The sequence below is a fragment of the Syngnathus scovelli genome, chromosome 2 (assembly GCF_024217435.2).
Source record: "Syngnathus scovelli strain Florida chromosome 2, RoL_Ssco_1.2, whole genome shotgun sequence".
Taxonomy (NCBI): Eukaryota; Metazoa; Chordata; class Actinopteri; order Syngnathiformes; family Syngnathidae; genus Syngnathus; species Syngnathus scovelli.
Window position 1 is genome coordinate 2,557,990 of NC_090848.1, and position 13,166 is coordinate 2,571,155.

The 13,166-nt window shown below is 42.4% G+C and overlaps 1 protein-coding gene and 1 long non-coding RNA gene across 5 annotated transcripts; one reads left to right on the forward strand and one right to left on the reverse strand.

The window, feature by feature from the left end:
- Window positions 1-363: 363 nt before the first annotated feature.
- Window positions 364-13,027, reverse strand: LOC125989180 (potassium voltage-gated channel subfamily H member 8). Of its 4 annotated transcripts, XM_049755261.1 has the most exons (16): window positions 12,660-13,027; window positions 10,256-10,489; window positions 9,743-9,874; window positions 9,517-9,662; window positions 9,148-9,406; window positions 8,910-9,067; window positions 8,056-8,263; window positions 6,336-6,704; window positions 6,061-6,260; window positions 5,207-5,456; window positions 3,973-4,187; window positions 2,176-2,450; window positions 1,308-1,414; window positions 1,183-1,235; window positions 808-1,111; window positions 364-681 (listed from the first exon to the last, which is right to left on the reverse strand). In XM_049755261.1, the coding sequence occupies exons 1-16, from the start codon at window positions 12,733-12,735 to the stop codon at window positions 476-478; spliced, it is 3,192 nt and encodes a 1,063-aa protein (XP_049611218.1). In that variant the 5' UTR covers window positions 12,736-13,027; the 3' UTR covers window positions 364-475. The 4 variants fall into 4 exon arrangements, 3 of the variants coding, with proteins under 3 accessions (XP_049611218.1, XP_049611217.1, XP_049611219.1); XM_049755260.1 differs by having other exon boundaries at window positions 364-1,111; XM_049755262.1 differs by lacking the exon at window positions 364-681 and having other exon boundaries at window positions 850-1,111; window positions 1,308-1,349.
- Window positions 9,344-10,410, forward strand: LOC125989196 (uncharacterized). Its single transcript, XR_011088381.1, has 3 exons — window positions 9,344-9,478; window positions 9,562-9,841; window positions 10,272-10,410. It is a non-coding gene; the product is annotated as an uncharacterized lncRNA (long non-coding RNA).
- Window positions 13,028-13,166: the final 139 nt, after the last annotated feature.

A 13,166-nucleotide genomic window follows, 5' to 3' on the forward strand; every position in this document is an offset into this window, starting at 1 on the left:
CATTTGGGGGAGTCCTTGCTCCTTCAGGATGAAGTAATTTGATGAGGGCGGGGTCTTCCTGCAACACCTGATTGAAATGATCAACTTATAAACCAGCTTTTGCAAAAGTTTGATAACGATCCTGATGTTTTGAATCTGGACTGGACTTGGCCTAACCTAATTAATGGTAAGTTATTGAAAAATGCTTGTTTTTATTCATTTCTTAAAAAAAAAAAAGATTGTTTGTTGTTGCTGATTTATATTGCGCTACTGAGATTGTGTTGTGGTGATCATAAAATTTTATAGTGTTTTTTTTTTATGTCTTCCTTGAGCATTGTTGCTTTGTTTATGGGGTTTTTTGGTTTGGGGATTTGTTGATGAAAGTTTTTCCACTGGCCCATTTTTACACGGTAAAAATCACATGCCAGTGTCACACTTATTTTCATGCAGTTTCCCACTTTCAGTCCAGTGCCGATTTGTGGCTCGTTGCTTCTACTCATGGCCGCCCCTCATCTACAAAGCTAAGCTGGGCGGGGTGCGATGCCTCTCCCGGCAGACTTGGGAGGCCTTCCAGTGGCTGGGCTCCTTTGGTCACCTTCTGGATGTCGAGCTCGGGGGGTGAGTGTGTGGAAAATGACGGCTGGGGGTGAGAATGGCAGAAAGGGTGGAGCTGATACTGGGACAAACTGCAGGATGTTGGTTCTGTTAAGGATGATAAGAGCGAAGGGATGGAGGAGGACCAGGAAGGGAGCGGCATTAACTTTTGCTCAGGTGGAGAACTGTGAAGTGATGAGGGAGCTGAGCAAGGTGACCCAGCTGCAGGATTACCAGGAGCGATGATTCGTGAATTGGAACAGTGAAGGTGGTCAAAGTGTGTGCTCTTGCAAGCGTCCAATTGGAGCGGAGTGGATGACGGTTCAGGTATCAGGACGCATTGAAGGTGTTGGTCATCTGCGTGCTGGGTAAAAAGCGGCGGCGCAGGGGAGCAGGTGTGCGAGGAGATGCTAGGAGGCGGGGTTATGGTGCTTGGGATCAGCAAGGTGGAGGGGTTGTGAAAAAGCGGTTTGAGAAGTCGGGTCATTTCCTGAAGCTCCTGACTCACTGTGGTGACCTGGCGAGAAAGAGCCTTCATCTGGTGTGGGCGTAGAGAAATAAATCAGAGTTCAAATTTGGGAAGATGGTGGGGAAATCAAGATGTCTCACCTCGTGTTTTAGCTTTGTGATCGCCTGCATCGTGTCGTCCTCGTGGTGTTCGTCTGTGGAGGCAGAAAGTGATTAGATGCAATCCCTTTTCATAAGTCAAGGTGCGGTTAGTCTTCATGGCTTACCTGTGGCTGAATCGGGGTCGGATAAAAAATGTCGCGTGGCATCTGGGGAAAAATCAAACTTTACATCTGGACTGCTTTGATTTTCTGCTTCAATGCCATCTACAAAGCTGAAATGTGAACAAAAAAATAGCAATATAGAAAGCGTAAAGGGTAAAATATCAAGGATTCGGCATTTTGACAAAAATACACTCCTAAGACCAATTTTAACCGTCGTGACATCATTTCGACGGATTTTGATCCACTTCAATTTAAATTTCCACACCTTGCTGGAGGGCACAAATGATCACTGGAAGAATTTTTTTTTTCTGCACACAATGTACATACTAACTCACATTGTTTACATTTTGATATCTGTTGGCTGTCGAGGTCGGTTAGTCATTTTGACTAACAGCTTAGCTAGCCATTTAGCCGCAACAACTGAAAAACTCACAGATATAGCTTTTCTGTTTTTCTTGGCCGTTCATTAAATTAATTCTTGAAATGTGGTTTAAACGCAATGTTAATTTAGTATTCGCCAGCTAGCTAGTTTGGTTTGCTAGCTTTCGAGATAAGTTGCTAGCCACTTAGCTTGATAGCTACTCTAGCTAATTCAACCTGGGGACATCCAATAGTTTCCTAAAATAAAGTTTACGTACATAGTGTAATTCTTTGATATTTATTTTGTCAATAAAGTTCAAATGGAACTAGCTAATCAAACTCTGAAGCCTCTTTTTGAAGAATTTTGATGACCTGCCAAACTGCGGCTGTTGTGAAAAGATGAGTTTGCTTATACATCGGCCATGCTGTAAAAAACAAGACTGGAATCCCACTGAGATGAAACGAAGACACACTCAACAGCCTGCTTGGAGAGCAATGATTGGTTTCATACCGAGGGCTAAGCTCTGGCTGGAGGCAGCTGAAGCTCACCACGGGAATCTGCAGGCCGGCGGGCCGAGCGTGGTTGCTCGCTGGTCTGAAGGGTCTCGGCGGGAGCAGCGGCGAGCGCAGAGGGGAACGCAGGGGAGAGCGAAGACCTCGGCCCAGTCTGGCCAGCGGTGGCATCTTTGGGAGAGCTGAGCGTTCCCCTTCGGAATTCGACCCTTCCTCCACCTCCTTAATGGAGGGCAGCTTCTTCACGAGCCCTCCGTTGCTCTCGCAGTCGGTCTAAATTTGGAAATATGAGAAGGGATACATCATGGAATCCAATCACTGATTAAATTGATTTCAAAATCTGCTGAGATTTTCCGAGCAGGAACGCCTCCCCCCCCCCCCCCCCATTCAGAGCTCCGCTAGAGCTCCACTTCATTCACCAACATCGAAGGAGCGCTCTCGTTAAGAAGCAAGCACCATTCACTCTTCCATCTGTTTTCCGTCCCTCGCCACCATTTGGATCTTCTCCATCCAGTCCACGTGCGAGCAAGTATTTTTAGATCGCCGAGGTTTAAATTTAGCTGAGGTTTTGCTCTGAGGGAAAGGGGGGAGAAGAAGAGGGGGTGTTTGGGATTTCATTCTCAGCGCATGTGCGTTCTGCACGTGCCGCTGCAAATGTGTCTCTCTCTCTCCTCAAGCGTGTGTGAGAATGTCCGACTGAACAATGATGTGCTTGGTTAGGTGTGTGTACAGTAGTAAACATGAGGAGAACCAAATTTCATCCTCCCTCCCCCCGGAGCATCCTTTCATCCCGATGTCACGGCAGCTCATCTGCATGTCGTTCTATTATTATCCAGTCAGGGGTGACCTCTTCCTCTCCACGGTGACCCCTCCCCCCCCTCCCCAGCACTATATTTAGCCCCCCACACTGGATGGAAAAAGCAGGAGAGCAAGTTTAAAGACTAACTACCCATGTGTGAGTCAGTTGAGATGTTTAGTTAGCAAGACGAGGAGATGCAAAACGTGCACGCAACAGCTGAGAGCCATCTGTAAGCGTCTGGCAACGAGAGAAATTGTGTTTAGCTTGCGTCTTGAAACGTTGGCTCCAAGTCAAGGAGAGGACTTGATCCTGCCCCCCCCCCCCACCCCACCAGTCCAGATGGCTGAGCTTTTTTTTTTTTTTTTTAAATGTGTAACGCCATCCAAAGCAAAGTGTTGCATTTAAGAGCGTGTGGCTAAAAGCTGAGACAAATCTTAAAAAAAAAAAAACAGATGGGTTCAAGTCATGATTCTTAACCTGGATTTCATTTGAGGCATTTGGAAAATGAGATTATTTTCTTGCAGGAGCGGAATTTGGAATGGTGATAACAGCAATTAATTGGAATCTTTTTTTTTTTTTTTTTTTTGCATGTCGAAAATGCAATTATAGAATAGACTGCCATATTTCCGCATAAATATTCATGGCCTGTTTAATCGAGAAAAAAACAAACCAAATTAAATGGAATTGAATATAAAATGTCTCCATCGCTTCTACTAACAAATTGAGAAGGGGAGCCAGTTTACAAAAATGGCCGTTGTTATCGTTAGCTATTTTTATGAAGCCTCTAGCAACCGATACTGATGTTCTTGTTTACATAAAAAAAAATCGGAGAAATTACACGATTGGATTTTTGCATTCCAAACCAGATGCAGAACATGCTTAAGGCATATACCATCTGCTTGGAGAACATCTTGGCAACCCTCAGGCTATATGGAGTGAGTCTCCTGCGTACCCCCCCAACCTAATAAATTCATAATTTCGTCCGCCTCACCGTACCTCGGCGCTATGTCCTTCCCTGAGGTTGTACGTTAGATCGTGTTGGATCTCCGTAAGGAACTTCTGGGCGTAGTCTGGGTACAAACAGAGAACCTCCCGAAGCCCTTTAAGGCTGATATACTGCAAGTCGCAGTAAGTTAGAGCCTTCACGCAGGCGTTGGTCTTAATCACTTCTTCCTGAGTCAGACAGTCAGAACCAATTAGGTCGCCTCTTCCTAGAAGGAGAAAAGAAATACTTGGTTAAAAATGGAGCTTACTGTTTTCATTCATGCTGCAAACGCGGAGTGGCTGCAATGTTATTCTTCATTCAGGGATGGAGATGAAATTTGAAACAAAAAAAATTTTTTTTCTGTCTCCTTCTGCATCGCATCCCTTCTGCTAAGCTGTAAATCCAAAGCGGCACTGCCAAAGCAATTTGTGTGTGTGTGCAGTTGTGTTTCTGGGAGAACAACACACCTCCTGTGAATTAACACTCAGGAGGCACCAGTGAGTGTGTGTATCATCGTGTGCAGATACCCAGGCCAAAATAATAATGAGGGCAGCACCCACTTCATTATTTACACCATGAATACAACCAGCTAGTTTGTTTCATATCCACAGCTGAGCTTGATCTCCGAGTGTTGTGTTACAGGACTTGGAAATGGAAATGTTTGGCAGGAATGTTGCAGATGTAAATGATGTTGTTCATTCCCTGCTCTGCAATAATATATTTTATTCATGTAATGACTGATAATTGATATTGTGTTGTGATATGAAAAGACTTTCCGGTTGTAGTATCTGATTATCAATCAGTTTCTTCCACTAAGGACAAAAGCAGATAATATATTTTGCAAAAACTCAATTTATGCTTTTATGATTTTATTCTGGTTTCTTGTGTGTTTTTATTTCTAGTCTTGTTTCTGTAGCACTTTGAGATTCTTTTATGAAAAGAGCTTTACAAATAAAATTTATTATTATTATTATTATTATTATCCATCCAATTCTATGCATACAAAAAATAAAGACAGTTAAAACAATAAATTAAAAATATAAGAAACAGTTGAGGACCCGGAATTGAACCCTGTGGAACACCGTATGACAGCGGGGTCATGCAACTCTACGGGATTGTTTTGTTTTGCGCTCTCGCTGTCATTCTCGTTTATCTTAAAACTAGTGGTACTCTCCAAGGTCCTGAAAAGTCAGTGCGCCGGTTTATCATTATCACGTAAAGCAGAAAAGAAGTTTTTTTTGTTACCCAGAATGGCGAGCACGGTGTTATCCTTCAGCACTTCCATGGAACCGGAGCACACAAAGTAGATGGCTTGCAGGGCGTCACCCTGCCGGATAAGGAATTCCCCGGGAGCACAGAAAGACGTCTTGATGATTAGTGAGAGTGAGCGCAGGCAACCTCTGCTGGCTGACTCAAAGAGTGGCAGCTGGAGTAGCTCCTTGTTCAGGTGCATGGCAATGTCAGCCCTCAGCTCATCTGGAAAGTCCTTCAGGAGCTGGAGAGTGGATACAATACAAAATTAGGCTGACTTAAATGTGACTACAAATATGTATAGTGGCCCCTTGTGATCAAACTTTCATTTACCGTATTTTCCGGACTATAAGGCGCACCTAAAAACCTAAAATTTTCTCAAGTGCGCCTTATAGTCCAGTGCGCCTTATATATGGACCAAATTCCTAAATTTAAACTGGCCCAAAGCATTGTGTCATGAAATCAATCACAAGTGGACCGCTGAAGACTATGAATCATGAATCACAAAGACTATGGATCATTATTTTGCGATTATAAAGTAATTTGTTGCGTCTGAAGTTGAAATAAAAAAGATAAAATGGAGAATGATTTGATTTGGATTAAAAATCTGACATGATGCATTAATGGTGCGCCTTATAGTCCGGTGCGCCTTATATAAGGACAAAGTTTTAAAATGGGCCATTCATTGAGGGTGCGCCTTATAGTCCGGTGCGCCTTATAGTCCGGAAAATATGGTAGTCTGCCCACACTAGGAACTCAATACATTCGTATCCTAAATAATCTTTGCCCATTGAAATGAACAGGAATGCCATTAATCGGTTCAATAAATAGAAAAATAAATGTTTTACCTCACTAACGTCGATGCCATTGTTGACAGACCAAGTTGTCTGGAAACATTCCATCATACGTTGCTCAAGGGCTTTAGGCAACCGGTGGACTCTGATGAAGTCTTTCAGATCCTTAGTGCGGGTGTGGTAAAGCGAGCGGCGTGAATACATCCTCTGGATGATGGCGGTCACATTTCCAAATACCACGGCGTGCATTAATGCTACGGACGAGAAATGAAAAGGGCAGAATCAGCAGGGGAACTTTTGATATCTGCCCAGCCCGATGCTACGCACACCTCCGATCAGCATGGTGCAGATGGAGAAGATCTTCTCCGAATCCGTGTTGGCTGACACGTTGCCGAAGCCGACGCTGGTCAAACTGCTCAGAGCAAAGTACAGCGACGTCACGTAGGAGCTCCGCACGGATGGCCCACCGCTTAACGCCATGCCTGGCGCCCTCAAACGGGACCTGCTGCCGTTCCACTGGGTTGCACCGAACAAACCCGACCCGGTCAATGGCTCCAGGCCAGAGCTGTTCCAGTGGCTGGAGTTAATCAGTTCCGGTGTCACGGTGGTTTGAGGCGAATCGGAAACTCCCAGTAGGGAGGTCAGCGGAGATGAGAAGTATGGTGTGCCCAAACGTTTGGCAAGCTCATGAAGCCAGCCTGTTGGGGGTGAAGGGTAAAAGGTCAATTGCAATTTCCCTGCTAAACAAAGGTTTTAAACCGGGCCGCTAATTTGGCTGTGCTCAATTTGTCATTGTTTGCTGGGGGCTCACTTCTCTGGCTCTCTTTATTTTTTATTTTTTATGGTCATCTGCCTTTCAATCTTTTGACGATGAATCGTTTAACACACAGGTGTCAAACTCAAGACCCGGGGGCCCAGATAGGGGGCGCCACATCATTTTATGTGGCCCGCGAAGACAAATTGTGCATCAAATTCGTGTGTCATTACTAGAATTGCAAATTGTCTTCACTTTTAATATCTTTTTTTTTTTTATTTGACCAGTTTTTACTAGTCTGATTTGTTTGTTTTCTAGCTTATACTGTATATAATATGAGGTGCTCATAATTTTTTTGGGGTTGACAGTCATAATGGCCCTCCGAAAGAAACTATGACTACAATAAAAAAAATGAGTTTGACACCCCTGGTTTAACATGTTAGCTCGGAGTACTTTTATTTTCTTCATCTCACTCTTCCTGGCTTCATCACAAGTCAATTCTGTGTATTTTGGGTCTCTTAAGTACCCAGTAATGGATGCCAGCTAGCCCTCCCTAACGCCTTAAATGCGACACTAGCTTGTGGGTTGGGAGTCCCTTCTCGCAAGTCTCAATCAGCGACGATTTGTGGTTTTTTGGTCGAGCCTTGGGCTTGTTCACCAAGGATAACTGTTAGAATGATACTGTGACCCAAATTGAAAGAGGTGTAACGGATGCCAGCTACGTGATAGTTCGCTAAGAAATCCTAAGCCCTGGAGAGTAAAAGCCAAGGCTTCCAAACCACAGGCCAGTGTAGCACTTTGACTTAATATAATGTTACACAGCGCTGTAGCTAGCATGTGGTACATTAGCATTGCACAAAACAATTAATCACTGACTCATGTGACCAAGAATAACAGTTAACACCGCAAGGCACTCACAGCATTGCTGTTTTTTTTTTTGTTTTTTTTTTGCCGTTAACACAGTTGGAGGTGAGACAGATCGCCATAATTAGGTTTTCTCACAAATGCATGCTCTGTGGATAAAATTATTTATTTGGCCTGTCTGTGGAGGATTTGACTGCTTAGTATGATTAGCATTTTTTTTTTTATTTGCATTTTGCATAAAGCCTAAAATCCCCCAGATGATGAAATTAAATCACTTTACTCATCTCCTGACTTAGCTTGTAAAAAAAAAAAAAAAAATCAATGCTAAGAAATTGGATCATGAAACTAAATGCTAATGGAAAATTTGGCAAGCTTAACACTGCATATAAGTTAAGAGAGAATTTTTGCTTGTGTGGAATAAAGTCACAAACCTATATCCCAAGAAGCAGGGCTGTTACTTTCAATCTCGCTGCGGCCAATGAAGTACCAGACACAGGCCATCCAGTGGGCGAGTAGGGCAAAAGTGGACATGAGCAGGGTGAGGACCACGGCGCTGTACTGGGAGTAGCGGTCCAGTTTCTGCAGGAGTCTCAAAAGGCGCAGGAGACGGACCGTCTTCAACAGATGCACCCCGAAGTTCTGGGTGATGCACAGATGGAAGGAATGAAAAAACAATACCCAACTTCACTTTATGATAATGATTTATTTACTACAAATAATGTGTTGCTGGTCACCTATCTATAATAATAATAATAATAATAATAATTAATAATAATAATAATTAATTATAATTATAAATTGTATTGCACTTTACATTTGCCAGCAACCTGTAGTCTTGGTTTATAAAATGACGTCATTAATTCAACCACGCCCCCACATTTCCGTGTCTAAACAACCCGGAAGCTTCAGTACGGAAATCATACCGGATGAGCAAGTTTTCTTTTTTGTTTTTTTTTATTTATTTTTGTTAATTGTATATAGAACAGTTAATTCCAAAACTGTTAACGATAGTTAAAAATTGTTTTATACTTCGATTGTAATGAAATGTTGCTCATATACAGTGGACGCTTTTTACTGCCTCCTATCGTCTGGGAGAATATCGGTGGCGCGTTCAAGCGTCAAGCATAAGACTGTAATTTTGTGTTCTACTAAACAAACCCAATTCAACACTCCTTAAGTCAATTTATGACTTAATTAAGTAAGATTTATCATGATTTAATGACTTAATATAATCTATTTGTTACATTTCTGTTTGGTAATAGTTGGGAAATATTGTTAGACTCACCACGCTGATATTGAACGCATAGAGCAGGTCGAATGGCAAAGCGGCGATCAGATCCACAAAAAGCCAGGATGTGACGTAATGGATGCAAATGGAGCGGGCGTCATACACGACCTGACCCGACGTGCTCACAAAGGTGGTGCGGAAATTCAGTACGATATCTGAAAGACACCCAAAGACACCATGTGATTTTTTTTTTTATATGTTAAGACCAAAATGAAATCATGATCCAGACCCTCACCAATCATGAAAAGAATTTCCACCAAGATGTCACTGACACTTGGCGGGTTTCGTGCTGTCGAAGCCCCGTCCTCTCGTACCTCCACTGCTGTGAAGCAGACATTGTAAGGAACCGTGACGGCCACGTAGAAGGTCGCCAGTAATATCAGCCAATCCCAGCCGGCCTTGAATGTGCCATAATGGAGGAGGATGAAGCGGGACTTCTGGATCTCTGCCACTTTGTACTCTGGCACCGGGTTGGCATTGGCTCCCAGAACGCTCTTGTTATGAAACAAGTGACAGAAGGAACGCCGTGTGAAGTCAAGTTAGCGTACTTGCTATATTTCAGCCAAGTTAGTCGTTACTTGGATTAAGTTTTGTAGATTCTCACATTGTTGATATTCAGCTTGCTCTTGGTCTTGTCTTGTTTCTGAAGATGTCCAGAAAGCTGGTAAAGGACAGCTCGACTTCGGCGACGCTCCATGGTGAAGCCTGCCGGGTGGCTGATGGGTCGCACCTCCAGGCCTGTCTCCTCATCTGAAACGTGGAAAGCACGGATGGATGATGGTCAATACATGACTTTTGTTTGATGGTTCAAGTGTGATTTTGGAGCTCACTGGTTTCAGACTCATTGTCAAAGTCCAGGTCTTTGTTCTCTGTGATGTCCTTCTGTGAGACCAGGAAGAGAACCACCTCACTCTTCTCATTCTTAATGGGTACAATGTCCAGCAGACACCAGAACTTGGAACCTACACAAAGTTGGAGAGTGGATCTAAAAAGTCTACACACCCCTGTTGAAACAGCTGGTTAAGATCAATTCATTTTTCCCCACAAGTAACGTGATTTGAAAATAGAAATCTTTAATTGTTGAAATAACTCAAATAATGTGGTTGCATAAGTGTGCACACCCTCCGGAATGTGGCTGTGTTCAGAGATAAGTCTCTTTTTGTGGTTTTTTTTTTCATTGACTGTTAATTGGAACATGCAAAATTGAATTCCAAATTTCAGCTTTGAACCATAACAACATTTTGGGGGTATCAGTTTATTTGCGACTCTGCCCGGCAATTGGACAAGGGTGTGCAGACTTTTTATATCCATTGCTGAGGCAAGACGTGATTTGATTTTCTTACCGCTTTTCTTGTATAGGATGATTTCAGTCTTGAACTCCCGCCGCTCATCCAGAGCTCTCTGCATCTGCGAGGTGAGGTGGTCGCTGGTCTCGCCACCGTACAGGAAGTGACACGTGCAACTCTTCTGCATCAGCTCGCCGCGGGCAAAGCCGGTTAGTTCACAGAATCCATCGGAGCAGTAGACGATGGGGTAGAGCGTTTGGACTTGGGCGTTCCCCAGCACGAAGTTGCTGTCTGGGGAGAGCAAAGATAGGATTTTATTATGAGCTTCTCTGATTGCTTTTGTAAATCACTATTATGGGAGAACAATAAAAAAAATGTTATCATTTGCGTACAGAATTGGATCCTGACGTTTTTGTTGAGTCTGCAAACAGTTAAACATATCAACAGTAGGGAAATTGTAGAAAATGATTGCTTGTGTGCAGTTTTATTAAGATGTTGTCATTTCAAAAAAACGCAATTAATAGTGCCTGCACGGCGCTCCCCCCTTTGCCTCGGCTTTTGGGTCATCCCGGATTTTTCAAACCTTTGAAGAGTTCTGCTTGGGGAAATCTAAATGCCTGCTGGTTTCCAATGAACTGTCTCCCTTCACTTCTTTGCTCCTCTATTGTTCTTTCCAAAGGTACTTTGCTCAGCCAGTATTAGGAAGCCAGTGGCAATTATCCAAACTAATTACGAGAGGGAAATGTAGACGGGAACGTGCTGGAATGGCAGTTGTGCATAATTCATCCTGGAGCAGAGTGAGCGAGTACGCCGTTCTTTCCAGAGGGTTCGTTAACGTCCATTCATGAGTGAATGTGGAGTGAGCCCAATGTTCACTTTGAAGGATGTCAACTGTAGTGGAGTGACTAAATGAGGGGGGGAAGTCATTCGTGCATGAATAAAGCACCAATAAAGCTCATGTAAATGTGTCGGCTAGACTTTATTCAGACTAGAAAAATGAAATAAATCTTGCTGCCTGTCCTGTGCGATACAGAATTCAGCATTAAATGTACCCATTTTTTTCATTTTGGCCTGACAATATTTATTTATTTATTTATTTATTTATTTATTTATTTATTTATATATGTATAGATGTATGTATGTATGTATGTATGTATTTATTTATATATGTATATATGTATGTATGTATGTCATTTGTATTTATTTATTTACTTATTTGTTTATTTATTTATTTACTTATTTATTTATTTATTTATTTATTTATTTATATACGTATATATGTATATATGTATGTATGTATGTATGTTATTTGTATTTATTTATTTATTTATTTACTTATTTATTTATTCACTTATTTATTTATTTATTTATTTATTTATTTATTTATTTATTTATTTTAGTTGTGTCATTTTATTATTTAATTGTTTGATTATTCATTTACTGTATCATTATTTTTATTATTTTACTATTTTATTTATTATTTTATTATCTCATGATATTTTTACTATTAAATATAAAAACATCTTGAATGATTAAATGGGTTCGTAAAACAGTTTTTTGCGGACCCCTTGAGATCTCAGGAGATATTTTGTAATGTCAAACAAGCTGGAAGATCATCACCAGCAGATTTTTTTGTTGTTGTCATGTGACAAACAATCTTTGACACTGCATGAAATCTTCTTCCTGTATTATCTCCGTAATATGTGTAAAAAATGAGTTTTTCATTTACAGTGCATCCATCCACACGTTTCCTCCTGTGAGTTTGCACCTTTGGTGTGGTGTTGCGTAACAACGTGAGCAACCAAAACTCCAAATTGAGTGTTGATTATTCGTGATCTGTGTGTAGAAATGACTTTTACACTGCATTTGGATAAAAGGACAGCGCTTATAAGAAGTTGTGCAATATCCAAATCGTGTGTATCACTTTGTTTTCATGTCAGATCAAGGTCATCCAATTAAAAACCTGCAGACCAGGTCTAGGCCATGCTCAGTTGTTGAGGTGGCCGCATTTGTTAGATGTGTTCTACTTCTGGAAAGAAAATACATCCGGAAAGCAAAAGTGAAAATCATGAAATAGCTCAAGTGGGCAAAACCATAAAAAAAGCAATTTTTCATCTAGATGAAAGTAGTCCGTGTTGATCGATTCCACTTGGAATTGGCACAATTCCGGAATGATAAATACGCCATAAATCATAAATTAAAATCAGCCCATGCATTTCAAGTCAACTACTGCAAACTAATGTGTTTTTTTTAATTGACCTGCAGAGTGTCATTTTACTTCATGACTTGCTCAAGTGCCGCTTCGTAATTCATAAATGTTTGTGGGCGTGTGCGCGCGTTCCTGCGAGTGTGCCATCATTCATCAATTCACGCTCAATTAGAAATCCAATCAAAGCCACTTGTCATTGGTTGATCATTAAAGTGACGACGACGAATTATGTGAAACATTTTTGCAACTCACGTGTCCCGTCGAAGCGAGTAGCGATGGTTTCCAAGAAGGTGTTCTGTGGTGCAATCAGACCCCGCATCACGGGCATCCGCGACCGGGTCGAGCCGCGTCTTTCCCGGCGTTCCGAGCCATGATTCTCGGCGGAGGTGCTCACGAAGCCCGGGAGAAATCTGGACGTGGCTCCCGGCGCTCCTCCTCCTAAACCCTGGAGGAGGGCGCCGAGCCGCGACACCCGGGACTCCACGGTCCAAATTTGACCAGCGACCGCCGAGCAGGTGAGGAGAGAGCGCCCGTGCAGGATGGAGAGGATGGAAGGTGCATGGAGAGACCACAAGGAGGATGGTCACATTTACGCACGGGTGTGCTGCTGCAATCCTCCTCCTCCTCCTCCTCCTCCTCTCCTTTTCTCCTCTCTCCTTGTCGACTAAATGCCCCCCCCACCTCCTAAATCACCCTTTCACTCAATTGCTGTCATTCTCAACCCTTCACGCTTTGATTGATGGTCTGATTGAAAAGAGC